This window comes from Lepidochelys olivacea (genome assembly GCF_965140295.1).
Source record: "Lepidochelys olivacea isolate rLepOli2 genome assembly, chromosome: 6".
NCBI classification, from domain to species: domain Eukaryota; kingdom Metazoa; phylum Chordata; order Testudines; family Cheloniidae; genus Lepidochelys; species Lepidochelys olivacea.
This window is the reverse complement of record NC_140416.1, coordinates 87845252-87859943: the sequence shown is the minus strand read 5'-3', so window position 1 is coordinate 87859943 and position 14692 is coordinate 87845252. Positions and strand designations below refer to the sequence as shown.

General features: G+C 44.2%; 1 protein-coding gene across 1 annotated transcript in view; it reads right to left on the bottom strand.

Moving 5' to 3' along the window:
• Nucleotides 1-799: 799 nt before the first annotated feature.
• Nucleotides 800-14692, bottom strand: part of LRRC74A (leucine rich repeat containing 74A) — a gene marked incomplete at both ends in the record, with an annotated part of 31814 nt that continues 17921 nt past the window's right edge. The window contains 4 exons of the mRNA XM_084629812.1: nucleotides 800-821; nucleotides 2579-2770; nucleotides 11666-11751; nucleotides 12538-12645. Of these exons, the coding sequence (XP_084485938.1) occupies nucleotides 800-821; nucleotides 2579-2770; nucleotides 11666-11751; nucleotides 12538-12645 (408 nt within the window). The remainder of the gene's footprint in view (nucleotides 822-2578; nucleotides 2771-11665; nucleotides 11752-12537; nucleotides 12646-14692) is intronic.

Here is a 14692-nt window from a genome sequence, read left to right as displayed (position 1 = left end):
GGGATGTATAAGTAGGGGCATAGCGAGCAGATCGAGTGACGTGATCGTTCCCCTCTATTCGACATTGGTGAGGCCTCATCTGGAGTACTGTGTCCAGTTTTGGGCCCCGCACTACAAGAAGGATGTGGATAAATTGGAGAGAGTCCAGCGAAGGGCAACAAAAATGATTAGGGGTCTGGAACACATGACTTATGAGGAGAGGCTGAAGGAACTGGGATTGTTTAGTCTGCAGAAGAGAAGAATGAGGGGGGATTTGATAACTGCTTTCAACTACCTGAGAGGTGGTTCCCAAGAGGATGGTTCTAGACTATTCTCAGTGGTAGAAGAGGACAGGACTAGGAGTAATGGTCTCAAGTTGCAGTGGGGGAGGTTTAGGTTGGATATTAGGAAAAACTTTTTCACTAGGAGGGTGGTGAAACACTGGAATGCGTTACCTAGGGAGGTGGTAGAATCTCCTTCCTTAGAAGTTTTTAAGGTCAGGCTTGACAAAGCCCTGGCTGGGATGATTTAATTGGGGATTGGTCCTGCTTTGAGCAAGGGGTTGGACTAGATGACCTCCTGAGGTCCCTTCCAACCCTGATATTCTATCATTCTATGATTCTATGGGCAAGCCATGTCACCAAAATGTCAGATGAGCACCTGCCAAAGATCTTTTATGGTGAGCTAAAGGAGGGAAAGTGCTCTTAGGGAGGCCAAAAGAAATGTTTCAAGGACTCCCTCAAGTTGTTCTTGGGGTGGTTCAACACTGACCCAGAGTTTTGGGAAGATCTCACTCTTGATCGTGCTATCTGGCACAGCCTCATCCATGCTGGCGCTCCAGTCTATGAGCAGAGGAGAACTGCTGAGGCAGAGCAGAAGCACCAGCAGTATAAATCTCACAATAGCAGCACATCTGCTATTAATCAAGCAACCCATAGCAGCATCTATTGTTTAATTTGCCACAGGCAGTTCAAAGCTCAAATTGGCCTGATCAGCCACTCATGTGTTCACAGAAACCAAACCAACCAGTTATGTCATAGTCATCTTCGAACTCTAAGCAACAACAACAACAAGCTTCTAACTGCCAGAAGCTGGGACTGGACAACGGGGATGGATCACTCAATAATTGCCCTGTTCTGTTTATTCCTTCTGAAGCACCTGGCACAAGCCACTGCCAGAAGACAGGATCCTGGGCTAGATGAACCATTGGTCTGACCCAGTATGGCCAGTTTGATGTTCTTTGCAACCACAAGGGCTACAGACCAGTTTTTTAATGCCAGTTTAAATTTTGCAGTTTTGTGACTCCCCTCACAATAAAAGCATCTTCGGGCCCCAGCCTCGGTCTCAGTCCCAAGGTTGAGAACCACTAATACATTTCACTGTTAGGAAGTTTGCACTGCTATGTAACTTAAATTTTCTTTTTCTTGACTGCATCCCATTACTCATTGTTACATCCAGTAGGAGTGTTCTGAACTATCCCTGTCCTTAATCGGGGAGCAAGGAGAGCAAATTGAAGGTACCCTCATTCCCACCAAATGAGCACATGCAGGGCACCCACCTCCCAACCAACAATCACATCCACTTGAGGTACCTGAAATCACCTAGCATTCAAGGGGAGCACACACAGGACACTCCTACCCATCCAGCACTCTAACCCAGGGAGCACTGTAATTCAAGGCCCTGTCACTACAACACCCTAACTAGGGGAGCAAACCCAGGGTACCAGCAGCTCACCCAGCACTTGAGATTGTGAAGCATGCTTACCTATTCCATCTAACTTGTTCATCAAAGCATTTACACTGTGCTCATCACTGTGGTATCTGACTGCCTGAACCCCAGGTTCACCTTTGTTTTGTCATCACTTCAGCTTCCAGGTGACCGTGAGCTAGAATGTGGAGTTCCACTGTCCCTTATGGTGCTGGGTATTATTTCCCCTCACCTGAGTGTGTGAGAGGTGTGAATTTTAGTAGCTTGCATTTGGTTAGGTAGGGCATTTCTGTAGCACAGCACAGATGAACTGCAGTGAAAAGGGGATAAAAGAAAGGGGATGGGTTTGTTATCAGGAAATAAACCACACACATCCCTATGTACTATCACCCTCCGAGACCCCCATCACCACTTCCCTGACCCCTTATTGGGCTGGTCATTTCCCATCACCTCAGTCTTGTCATTTGGATGACTTAGCACTGTGCCCATGCTTCTGTGGTGATAAGGCAGCATGACAGTTCCTGGCCAAGTAGTGGGACTCGTGAACAGAACTTCTGGTCTCCCATGGCATCACCCTGTAAGAAGTGGCATTGTCACTAGACTAGGCCTTGGAGTATGTTTCCAGGTCAGAGGTTGCTATGCTGTACTGGGAGTGGGTTTGGGCTTCTGAGATGCTGAGCTGGGGCTGGCAGTAGAATTTCACTTCCAGGTCAGAGGTTGAATGCCCCGTGAGGCAGAATGTGGTTCACTCTGGGACAGCTGATGGTTGGAGGGGCCCTTTTGCTCACTGAATGCTGGCTCAGCAGAGTTCTGGCTGCTTGTGGATTCCCTGGTGGTGGCTGGTTGGCACCATGAGCTGAGAGAAGTGGTTGAAAAGTGGGCAGGGTCAGACCTGGGCAGTGCCAGTGGCTTCTGGCCAGAGCACATCACCAGGGAACTGCGTGATGTGACCATTTCCACAGCACTCTTGAAAGTCTGCAGCACTCGCTCACTCTTGTGCTTCTCCTTCTTCTGCCGTGACTCTTTCCTCCTTAGCTGCCACCACTGGTCTCGTACCATCTGCTTCTGTGTGTCCACTAGGCTCCTATGCAGCAAGAGACAGTGAAGAAGGGGGGACAGAGAAAATAGGAAGTAAACAGACGGTCACTGTGGTTGTAGGACATCCATCTGTTCCCTCAGGAAGCAAAGCTCTACAGTTAATCAGGGCAACTTGCTGCTCCCTATTGCCTGGGTCCATTCTCTTTTCTGTCCAGAGGCAGGAGGCTCTAGATGCTGATGAGCCCAAAACACTATCTTGGATTCGTCTTCTCGTGCTTTGACTGCCTTTGAGTCATACACTGTCAAGATCTTGCAGAGGCTACAGCCCCCACACATCGGAGAGGGTCAGTGTACTGTAGCCTATGCTCTCTGAGCAATGCAGTGTGGAGGCACAGGCAAGCGCTGTGGGATTCTGTCTGGACTGGAGCTAGGTGAAATTTTTCAGATGAAACTTTTTTTCACCAAAGGCAGACTCTGATTGACCAAAACATTTTGTGAATTTGTGTTGAACTGGCTGACTTGTTTCAGTTAAAAAAAAATCCCCAAAAAGTCCAAAAATGTTTTTACTTTTTGATTTGAAACAACTTTTTGTTTGGAATTTTATTTAAAAATTGTTATAAGTTAAAAAAAATTGAGAATAAAACATTTTATTTGGGGTCAAACTGAACTTTTTAAGAATTGTTTTGTTTAAAAAAAATTGTTTTGGGTCAATACAAAATGATTTTTTTTCTGGTTTACTTACCAAACTGACAAATCAATTAGTTATCCACACAGCTCTAGTATGGATAGTCTCCGCAGCAGGTAGCTAACTGTAAGTGAAAGTTACTCTAGATAAGCAATGTAATGATATCAGAGCATGGGCGGTGATTTCAACCTGCTCCTACTAGACACACTTTACAACCAGACAATTTTCTGTGGAAGTTTTGGTACACTGGATAAACTGGTAATATGGAGCTCAAAATTTAGTTTAATGCAAAGAAGCCAGAAGAAAATGAAAGCTAGTATAACTGTCCTAAAGACTCCAGCCCCCAGGTGGTCAGGTGAGGGCCACAAATGCAAGAAATTAGCAGAGATTGTGGTAAACCCTCTTCCCACTTCCTGTAATTCAGTCTGCCCACAAATATTTCCCCATCATAGTCCTGAGGATCATCTTTGCTTAGAAAAGTTAGAGATGTAAATTATCTATCATGTCCCATCTAGTCTATCCTAGTGGGAGCGGAGCCAGATTCTTCCCTGAAGACTATTCTGTTCTAGAGCTTAATTCAGACCTAGTTCTAAATAACCCAAGTGATGGACCTGGGCCTTCTCTTGGCAAGGAGAATACGCCATAATCTGAAATTTCACCCTTCGGAAATGTTTCCTGCAAATCACCATATAGTTTCCTTTTTAGAAAAAACATCTGTGACGTTGCACCCCATAATGCTTTATGGAAATATGCTTATGAAAGTAAATATGACATAACTGGAATATGTTTTATGCTAGATATGCCATGTAACATATCTCTGCAAAGGTTATGATCTACTGGATATATTCATCCTATTTGTATGCATGTATCATTTTTGTATTCGAAGCTATGAATATTAGCTATGTTCTTGTTTTATTTTAAGTAGCCTCAGTGAAGCAGTTGGTCAGCTTCCTGAGAAAAGGCTATTCTCAGTAAGTGCCCAATCAAGAAACACTTAAGCTAACAATGAACTTAGAGACACCAATCCACATCTGAGCTTTCCCAGGAATGTGGCCTGGCTAGTAAGGAACTCAGTCATGCATGGACATGTGACTTGCCCTTGACTCCAAAACTCCATCTTGGAGCTGGATTCTGAGTAGGCGAGAGGAGGGGGTCTCCACCCACAAGAGAAAGTCTATTTAAGCCTCTGGGAGACTCCTCCATTTGGTCTTCAGCTGGCTCAAGAGATAGCCTCTCCACCCCCAAAGGATACCTGAAAGAAACTGGAAAAAAGGACAGTAACCATAGGAGTATGAGTGATTGCTGGACCCAGACTAGAAAGAGGTTATTCTGTAAGAGAAGCTTACTGGAACATCTCTGAGGGTGAGATTTCAGCTGTAATCACTTTCTTACTGTATTAGGCATAGACTTGCATGTTTTATTTTATTTTGTTTGGTAATTTACCTTGTTCTGTCTGTTGGAACCACTTAAATCCTACTTTTTGTATTTAATAAAATCACTTTTTACTTATTAATTAATCCAGAGTATGTATTAATACTGGGGGGGGAGGGAGAAACAGCTGTGCATATCTCTCTATCAGTGTTATAGAGGGTGAACAATTTATGAGTTTATGCGGTATAATTGTATAAGCTTTATACAGGGTAAAATGGATTTATTTGGGGTTTGGACTCCATTGGGAGCTGGGCATCTGAAAGTTGGAGACAGGAACACTTCTTAAGCTGTTTTCAGTTAAGCCTGAAGCATGTGGGGGATGTTGTTGAAATCTGGGTCTGTGTTTGTAGCAGACTAGTGTGTCTGGCTCAGACCAGGCAGGGCACTGAAGTCCCAAGCTGCCAGGGAAAACAGGCTCAGAGGTAGTCTCGGCACATCAGTTGGCAGTCCCAAGGCGGTTTCTGTGATTCAATCTGTCACAACATCATCATTTTAAAAAATAGAAATAAAAACCACACCTTCTGTCTGAAACAGTTTTAACCAGGGGTTGGCAATGTGTCCGTACATAGACACAAGTGTCCATGGTAAAAAATGTTGAGGTCAGTGGGGGGCGCTCACCTCGGGTGGCTCCCTACAAGTAGCTCCCTGACCCTGCTGTTGCTGGCAGAGGCATGGATAGGCAGCTCTGCCCGCTGCCTCCGTCCCCCGTCCCCGAGCGTTGACTTTGCATCTCCCAGCAATTTGGCTGGGAACTGTGGCCAATGGTAGCGAGGCGGGGGGCAGAGCCTGCAGACGGAGGCAGTGTGCCTGCAGAGCTGCCTGACCACTCCTCCACCAGCAACAGCAGGGATGGGGAGCTGCCCGAGGTGAGTTTAGAGTGAGGATTGTGCAGCTTTAGTCACACATTTCTCCATGAAGCTCAGTTGGATAGTGGGGTTTGGATGGGATTAATGCTAAATATGCATTTTTAAAAATGCTTTAATTGATTTTTAAACCAGAAAATAAGTTAGAATGTAATTGTGTTGTTAAAATAAGGAAAAGGAATCACATCACCTGTAAAGAGTCTGGTATGTCTAAGTTTGCTGCTTGCAGATGCTATAGCACTAAGAATTGTCTTCAGCACTTAGAGCCTGACCCCAAAGCCCCTTGAAGTTTATGGAAGGTTACCCATTGACTTTAGTGGACTTTGGATCAAGTCCTAAGTGAACTCAATAGAAACCAGTTTCTGCTCGGTTGTAAATCATGATTCAATAACCCAAAGGCAACTTTAGACTATACACATTAAATTTTATTTTGATTAACATTCAACGATGAAATTCTTTTCCTTATCCAGCCTTAAAAAACAAGTGGAAATTGGTTTGCAATTTCTGGTGCTGGGCTCCAAAGTTTAACCAGTCATGTTAACTTTCACTGGTTTCATGGTTCCCACCCAAAAACTCAGGAATGCAGATTTTCATTAGAAAAACTTGGGCCCAATTCTGCCAACATTTACTCGTGAGTAATTTTACTCATTTGTGTAGTTCCATTTAATTCAACATGAGTAAAATTATTTGCAGGCTGGTTTCCAGGATTATTATTATTTATTACTTGTATTATTCTATGGCTAGGGTGCCACACACCAGATCTCCATTAAGCCTTTTTTCTTTTCTAATACAGCTCACCACTTCATCTACAATCAGAACCCCATTCTACGTAAGCTTTCAGAAGACTGCACTGTGCTAAACAGAGTAGCTTCCTTTGAACTCACACCCTTTTGCGATTGGCAATTTTAGATAAACCGCTAACATCATTTGAATACAGAATATTAAATATTAAAAGCTAGCAATTGTATTTTTCTAGCTGTCCCTTCCTCTGCCATGACGTATATGTTTTTCTAACAAACAATTCATCACTATTGTGTCATTTCAGGAAGAAAGCCAAGTAACTAGGCAATTAATCCAGTAATAAAATAATTTATATAACAAATTATACATTGAACACATCCAGGCTCTTGCTATGCCTTGAAACAGATCTTGAAGTCACAGAGGAGAGTAATTGCTTATTTTAAATAATAATATTTTGCACTTGTACAGCACCTTTCAGCTAAAAATCTCAATGAATTTATTATTATTATTATTATTAGCTCGCTAGCTAGGTTACTGGTTTTTTTCAGTGTGGAAAATTATGTGCGCTATTTTACGGGTTGAATGATTGAATGACATAACCCCCCGCCAATGTCCGTCACTAAGTCCGGTAATTTTGTCAAGTGTCTGTCGCACAACATGGTGGTGCTGACCTCTAGTCTTACCTAGTTTTATTATAAGTGACCCATAAAATTCCTAGAAATGAAAGAGTAAAATAAATATTTTCTCTGTGATTTCAGATTGTTTATTTTGTGCATTTGACTGCACTATGGGTACAGTCAATTTCACTGATTCTCTGTATAGTCAATCAGGGCCATTTACTGCCAGGCCTAGTGATTACTACTCTGAGTAGCACCATGGGCCTGGTTCTCTGCTGCCCTGTATCTATGTAATCATTTACACCTGTGCAAACTGAATGTGAAGCGGGTGTAACATACTATAAAATCACCATGCTAGCATTCTAACACCTCCTCTACCCCCACTTTGCATTCAGTTTGTATAGACTGTAAACTCTTTGGGTCAGGGACTGTATTTTTGTTCTGTGTTTGTACAGCACCTAACATAGTTGGGTCCTGGTTCATGACTGGGACTTCCTGGCACGATGATGATGATGATGATGATTAGTAATAATAATAATAATTAATTAATAAAAGTGTAGGGCAACAGAGGATCAGGTCCACTGATTTCAAGTTGTCCTACTCATGCTACCTTGCACTAGGCCTGGCAGTAACTGCTTGAAGGATTGGATCCTTTAGTTTGTCAGTTTGCATTGTCATTTGTGTGGATCTTTCACACAGCAACAGAGGAGAGATGAGGCTTTCAGTTCATTAGCTACAAGGTTGTTCTTGTAACACAAGAACCAGCGGTCACCCGATGAAATTAATAGGCAGCAGGCTAAAACAAACAAAAGGAAGTACTTCGTCACACAACGCACAGTCAACTTGTAGAACTCATTGTCAGGGGATGCTGTGAAGGCCAAAACTGTTACTGGGTTAAAAAAAAATTAGATAATTTCATGGAGGATAGGTCCACCCATGCATAGGTGCTGACTCTGTGGGTGCTCTGGGGCTGGAGCCCTCCCACCCAAGCTCGCTTCCACTCCGCCTCCTCCCCTGAGCGCGCTGCTTCTCCCCACTCACTCCCAGCTCTTGCGCCGCAGAACAGCTGTTTCCCGTGGCAAGCCGGGGGGGTGGCAGAACACGGCGCGCTTGGGGGAGGAGGCGGGGCCTGGGTGGGGATTTGGGGAGGGGTCCAATAAGGGCAGGAGGGGCGGAGTTAGGGTGGGGACTTTGGGGCAGGGGTGGAGTAGGGCCAGGGGCAGAGTAGGGCCAGGGGCGGGGCCAGGGGCGGGGGGGGTGTGCGAGCTCCCACTGGTGCAGAAAAAAGTTGGCACCTGTGCACCAGTGAGTATTAGCCAAGATGGTCAGGGACCATCGCTCTGGGTGTCCCTTGCCTCTGAGTGCCAGAAGCTGGGCGTGGACACCAGGAGACGGATCACTTGATAATTGCCCTGTTCTGTTCATTCCCTCTGAAGCACCTGGCACTGGCTGCTCTGGGAAGGCAGGATACTGGGCTAGATGGACCATTGGTCTAATCCAATATGGCCGTTCTTATGTTCTTTTTAATTAAACATTAATTTCCTCTCCCCCTCATCACCTCTTCACTATTCAACCCACTCAGTGTCCACACACAGAAATCCCTAGCTTCAATTCCAGTATTCTTACGTCTCATCTTCCTAGCATTCAACCCATTGCCTCCACATAGCAAGATTTGAGGGGATTATTTAAACTAGGATCTGGGGAAGAGTTGACGGCAGCAGAGAAGCTCTTAGGTCAGACAAAGGCGTCTGCTCGGGATAAAGGTATGAGTAAGAGAGAGGACAAAATTTAGTGGAGGAGAGAGAGATTGAGAACACCAAGGTAAATTATGGAAAAGTAATAGAATTATGATGATAGTGATCTAATGCTTGGAGATTGGTCTGGTGTTGAGTGTGACTGTTGCCTCAGTTTATGGCTTCATTGCTTGTAAGAGTTTGCATTGTTGTGAGGAAATACACTTGAGCAACTTTAACTTTAAGTCAATGGAGTTTTTGGATGGGAATTTTGGTTAGGGCAGAAGTAAGATTTACCAGATAGTAATTGCCAGGATCATTCTTCTTTCTTTTTTTGACAATTGATTCCTCCATAGCTTTTTTCCAATCCTCTAGTATTGCAATTCCCCAGTTGTCCAACATTTGTTAGCAGCACAGTCAATTTTTAGCAATTCCCCAAACATCCTAAAGTGCATTTCATCTGTATCTACTAATTTGTACCTGTTCATATTTTCCAAGGTATTACCTGTTTATCATATTTAAAAGGTCTCCATTACTTCTTAGTAATTGTCAGACCTCTTTATTTTTCTTGTTAAAGACCGATTTTAAAAAGCAATTCAGTATCCCAGCAATTTTAGGTCTGTCATGGATTTCATCCCACTCCTGCCTTTCTAGTATATCTTTCCTCCTGGATATAATTGTTTAAACCAGGGATCGGCAACCTGTGGTACATGTGCCAAAGGCGGCACGCGAGCTGATTTTTAGTGGCACTCTGCTGCCAGCAAGGGTCCCAGATGCTGGTCTGGGGTTCCGTCCACTGGCCCTTGCCAACCGGGGTCCTGGCTGCCGGCACCACTCATCCCACTGCCGGCCCAGGCTTCCATCCATCCAGGCCAGCAGCAGGATGAGCGGGGCTGGCGGCTGGGACCCCAGACCGGCAGCATGGGCGGCAGACGGAACCCCAGACCGGCAGTGCGCTGAGCTGCTCAGCCCGCTGCCGGTCTGGGGTTCCCGCTGCCGGTCTGGGGTTCTGTCTGCCACCCGCGCTGCCGGTCTGGGGTTCCGTCCACTGGCCCCTGCCAGCCGGGGTCCTGGCTGCCGGCACCGCTCAGCCTGCTGCCGGCCTGGGGTTCCGTTGCGGGGGCCCTGTAAATGTAACATTTAATACTGGCACAAGAAACCTTAAATTACTGAAGACTTGGCACTCCACTTCTCAAAGGTTGCCGACCCCTGGTTTAAACCCTTATTCCTCTTAATCCTTTTGGCAGCATTAAGTGTGGCTGCTCCCCTCTTTAATTCTCCTCTTGCCTTCAAGGTCCCTGTATCAAGGCTGCTAAGATCTGTCTGATGGTGTCTGCACAGGACTTCATTTAGACCTCTACCACACTGCTCCAGAAAGGGGGCAATAGTAGCATATAACTCCACGGGACTCCTCCATTACAGCCCTCCTTCTCCTTCTCCCTCTCTGCAAATAAGTGCAGCACTCCCACATTGTGGAGCAAGATGTGCTGGTACTTGGCCTCTCATGGAGCTATCTTCTCTCCACTTGGTCAACAGGACTATACTCCAACCTTCACAAACCTGTCCCAGACATGCAGGGGAATGTAAGCTTTATTTTTTAGATTCAGTAGCCTTGACTATCAAAAGTTCCCCATTCCTCTACTTTCCCAAGCCATAAGTCACTTTGTTTTAGCTTCTTTCCCGCACTTATCCTTCCACCTTTCACCAGCTGACCTGCCTCCTGTCTTCTCTCCTAAGGTTCCTCCTCCTCCTTTTCTTTAGGCTTCTGTGCTGGCTGCTTCTCTTTTAAATTACTGATTTAAAAGGTGAAAGAAGAGAAATCAGGATTTTAAACCAGTTTAATGAACCTTCTCCCTCCTCCTAGATGCCTGAAAGACACTGAGAAGGCCATGAAAAAACTGTCTGAGGTGGGAGCGATCCGGACATCAAAGTTAGATCTGTCCCATCTCTTAGCTATATGTGTGACAGTAACACTATGGCACATGAAATAGACCCAGCTGGATAGACTAGATTAACATTTGCAAAACTGGCCCATCTGCTTCAGACCTTAAATCTAGACTATAATATGACATATTTAAAATCCATGGCAGTGTTTGAAGAGTGAGGATATTCTGGCAAAATTATCAGAGCTTTGAGATCATCAGTCGCATCTTAGACTGCAAATCTAGGGGCAATTTCCTTTCCCAGGACAAGTGGCTTGGCCTGCAGCTCCGAACAGCCTTGGAATGTCCGACCACTCAGACTCTCAGAACTTCCACACTACTGCTAAAGGCTGATATTTATTCAGAATTACGGAAGGCACTGTGGTTTGAAAGCAGGTTTGTGCAGAAGACCGGGACCCCTAAGAAGAAGGATCATATAAGGAAGCAAAGAAATGGAGGTCTCTCAGGATGGAATAGAGGGTCTGAAAGCAGAGATTTGCTGCCTTTATGGAATCTTCTTCTGGGTTTCAGAGTGGAGGGTGATGCTGAGATGATACCAGGAGAGTCCATAACTGTCACACAACAACATGTGCAGCACTGAAAATGCCATTCCATTGTGAGATTCATGCCATTTCACGGCAGGCTTGGGAAACATGAGGGATTTTGTGGTATACGAGAAGAGTGCAGAAAAATATAGAAGTTCTGGCCTGGATCAAAAGGGTTGCTACGCATGCAGCTGGTAATCTCACCTCTAGGCTACTCAAAAAGGCAGTCTGGATCATGTCACAGAGTAGGAGGGATCCCTGAATGACCAATGCCATGTGCCCCAGCTGTGTCCTCCCCTCCAGAGTGAACTAGCCTAGGTTCATTCAGTATCAATCAGAACTGAGACAAATAAAGAAAAGAAGAAAACGAGAGAGAAAGCAAGTGCGGGAGATGCTTCACTCACCTGTAATCCACCATCCCTGTCCGGTGCTGGTCCAATTTGTGCACCAGTTCCACAATCTGTGCTCGATCTAGTGGAATTCTTGATTGCTGGTGGGAGAAGGGAGAAAGGAGATTGATTATCTCTCCTCTTGTGGCTCCCAGTGGCTGAAATACAAATGGTGCCAGACAGCGTGGCTTCTTTGCACAAAGAATTCTTTTTACCAGCATGAGAAGCAGTCACTATTTAATAAGTAGGTGAATAGCCTGGAGCAATTAGAAAGGGAGGGGAGAATTTTAGCAGGTGGCCAAATCCACCTTTCCGAGCATTCAAGAAAAAATGCAGTTGTTTTTTGCACCCTTTCTTTGTCAGGTGTAAACAAGATTAAACATTGAACTGTGGGTGTTTTCTCACAGGCAGTGTTGAAGTGATCACCATAGTTGGGGCAAAGGAGGGATTTTTTCCTCAGGATGTGTTGGCAGGGACTGAAGCGGCTTTGTTTTTTCCCATAGCACTGTGCAGAGATCATCCATAAAGATCCAATAGACATATTCCACACAATCAGTCTCCTTTCATCATCTATGTTTCTTTTAAGTACCCTGGAGGAACCAAGATAGATGGGAGTTGGTATACTGGAATTTTACATGGTTAATGTTATTCCAGAATGGATCCATGGCTATTTTGCCACCCACATCATATATTAGGTCTCATGGCATTTCCTTTGTGCCTCATTCAGGGATAAGTGTTTCTCATGACACATGTGGAGTTAGCCTAGTGGTGTGAGCTTCCTCACAGAAGGGCTCAACCAGTATCAGCTGGAGGCTTCAGCAGTGTGAGCTTCCTCATAACAATACCCTACCCTGAGAAAATTAGAAGACACTGTTTCTGAAGCACACCTGCATCATGACTTTCCGGAATTCTGCCACAGGGATCTTCATACTTCCATCTTTGTCCATGTTCCTAAAGAAATCCCAGAGTCTCAACTTGCGTTCATCCAAGTAGTTCTAGGAGAAGCAGAGAAACAAAGATAAAACTGAAATAGTGTTCAGTAACTGCCTCTATCACTTCCTTAGTGAGACTATTCTGCAGTCTGGTATCTTTCTAGGTATTTATACTGTGCTCATTATTGTGGTATCTGAGCTTCTAATGCAGTGCTTCTCAAGCTATCTGATGTTGGGGACTGGCAATTTTTTTCCCCAATGTGCGCGCAGACCAGCAGCCGATGGCTCGCGGACCGGCACCGGTCCGTGGACCATCACTTTGAGTAGCACTGATCTAATGGAGCCATTTGTCCTAATTTTCAGGCTAAATTTTCCTTTGCTCAGGCTCATCCAGTTCTTCCTACTTAGACCCCATTGGAACAACCCTAAATAATTCTTCTATCTCCTTGCTCTTTATCCTTCAAATATTTATATATGATTCTCAAGGCCCCACCACACAAGTCATTGTTTGATCAAATGATAAATATTTAGTTCTTTGGATGTATCCTCCTAAGTCAGTCTCTTCCTCCAGGTGCCTGATCATTTTTATTGCCCTTCTCTGAACTACCTCCAGTCTGACAATGTCTTACGGGCCCCAAGGAGTCCAGACCTGAATGCAATATTCTAGGAGAAATGAGCTAGAGTGCCACTGAGAAGTGAAGTCAGGAAAGTAACTGAAATACTTCTCTGATGGATTGTATTTACTGAGGGACAACCTATCCTATATCCTCAATTACTGAGGGACAATCTACACTCATTACTATATTTGCTTTCCACAAGCTACTTTTAGTATAACTTTTTATGAGTGATGTACTTGAATATTTGGATGCTAATATTTAAACTGTATTGTTAAATTTATCAGCCTTAATTTGGGATATTGCAGATTATGTATCATCTGTATTTTATTGTTTTTTAAACCAAACTTTGTAGTTTTGGATAATTTAAGCATTATACCCAGATGTATATAATTTTAACATTAGCTTTAATAATTTTTTTTATTCCTGATGTCATGTAGAGAGGGAATAGCATTTTCTTGCTGTAAATTGTGGTGCTTCTGCACATGCAACCCAAAACAGCTTTGTCTATTTTTGATACCATATTCTGTTGCAAACACGTCTTCTTTGCTGTTCATTCTCATCCCAGGTCTGTGTTGGCCACCAAGATCTGTACACACAGTGAACAATTCTCTGTGGCTCTCACCACTTCTCCCACCTTCAGTGCAACCAGCTGTTCCAAGTGCACCCAGGCTGTACACTAGGTCTCCTAGCACCTTGTATAGATCCCAACACACTTATTCAAAGCCACATATAGTGTTGCAAAGGCTAACTGGATAATAGTCTGCTTAGACACTAAGGAATGCAGCCAGGTTAGCAGTAGCAACCTGATCATGAAAAAAGTTTTATCCAGATCACCAGGTTTCATTTTATGACATCGCCACCTGCTGTCATTTGTAGAAATTACAGGCCTTTGAAAATAGCCAGTTATATAAAGTTTCTGGCAATCTTTGTTAATAAATCATATAATATCTTGTGTAGCTTAATCCTGAAGGCTCCAAAAATGTGACAACTAGGGGTCCTATTAAGTTCAATGGGGATAGTGGGGGTTTGTGATGATCTGAACTGAGCTTCACCAGCATGTTTCAGACAGCTCATCTGACGGTTAGACAAGGAAGCAGTACTGTCAGGGGATTATAGAATAGGACTGGGAATCAGAAGAGCTGGGTTATATTCTCAACCCTGCCACTGACTTGCTGTGTGAAATTAGGCAAGCCATTTAACTTCCTTGTGCCTCTGTTTCCTCACCTGTAAAACAGAGATAATACTAACGCATTTTTGTAGAGTGCTTTGAAAGCCTTGGATTAAAGCTGTCATCCAAAGTCACAGAATTAGTATTACTAATGATTTTTTAGTCACTAATGACCTGAATGAGATTCAAACCATCAGACTAGAGGTTAAAAAGAAGTTTGTAGCCTATTCAGACTCCTGTGAGCCATCCAATCCCCAGCCATGTGTTTCCCCTAAAAACCAGAAAGATTTGTTAAGTAATTCTACATGGAATTTAATGTGTGGCT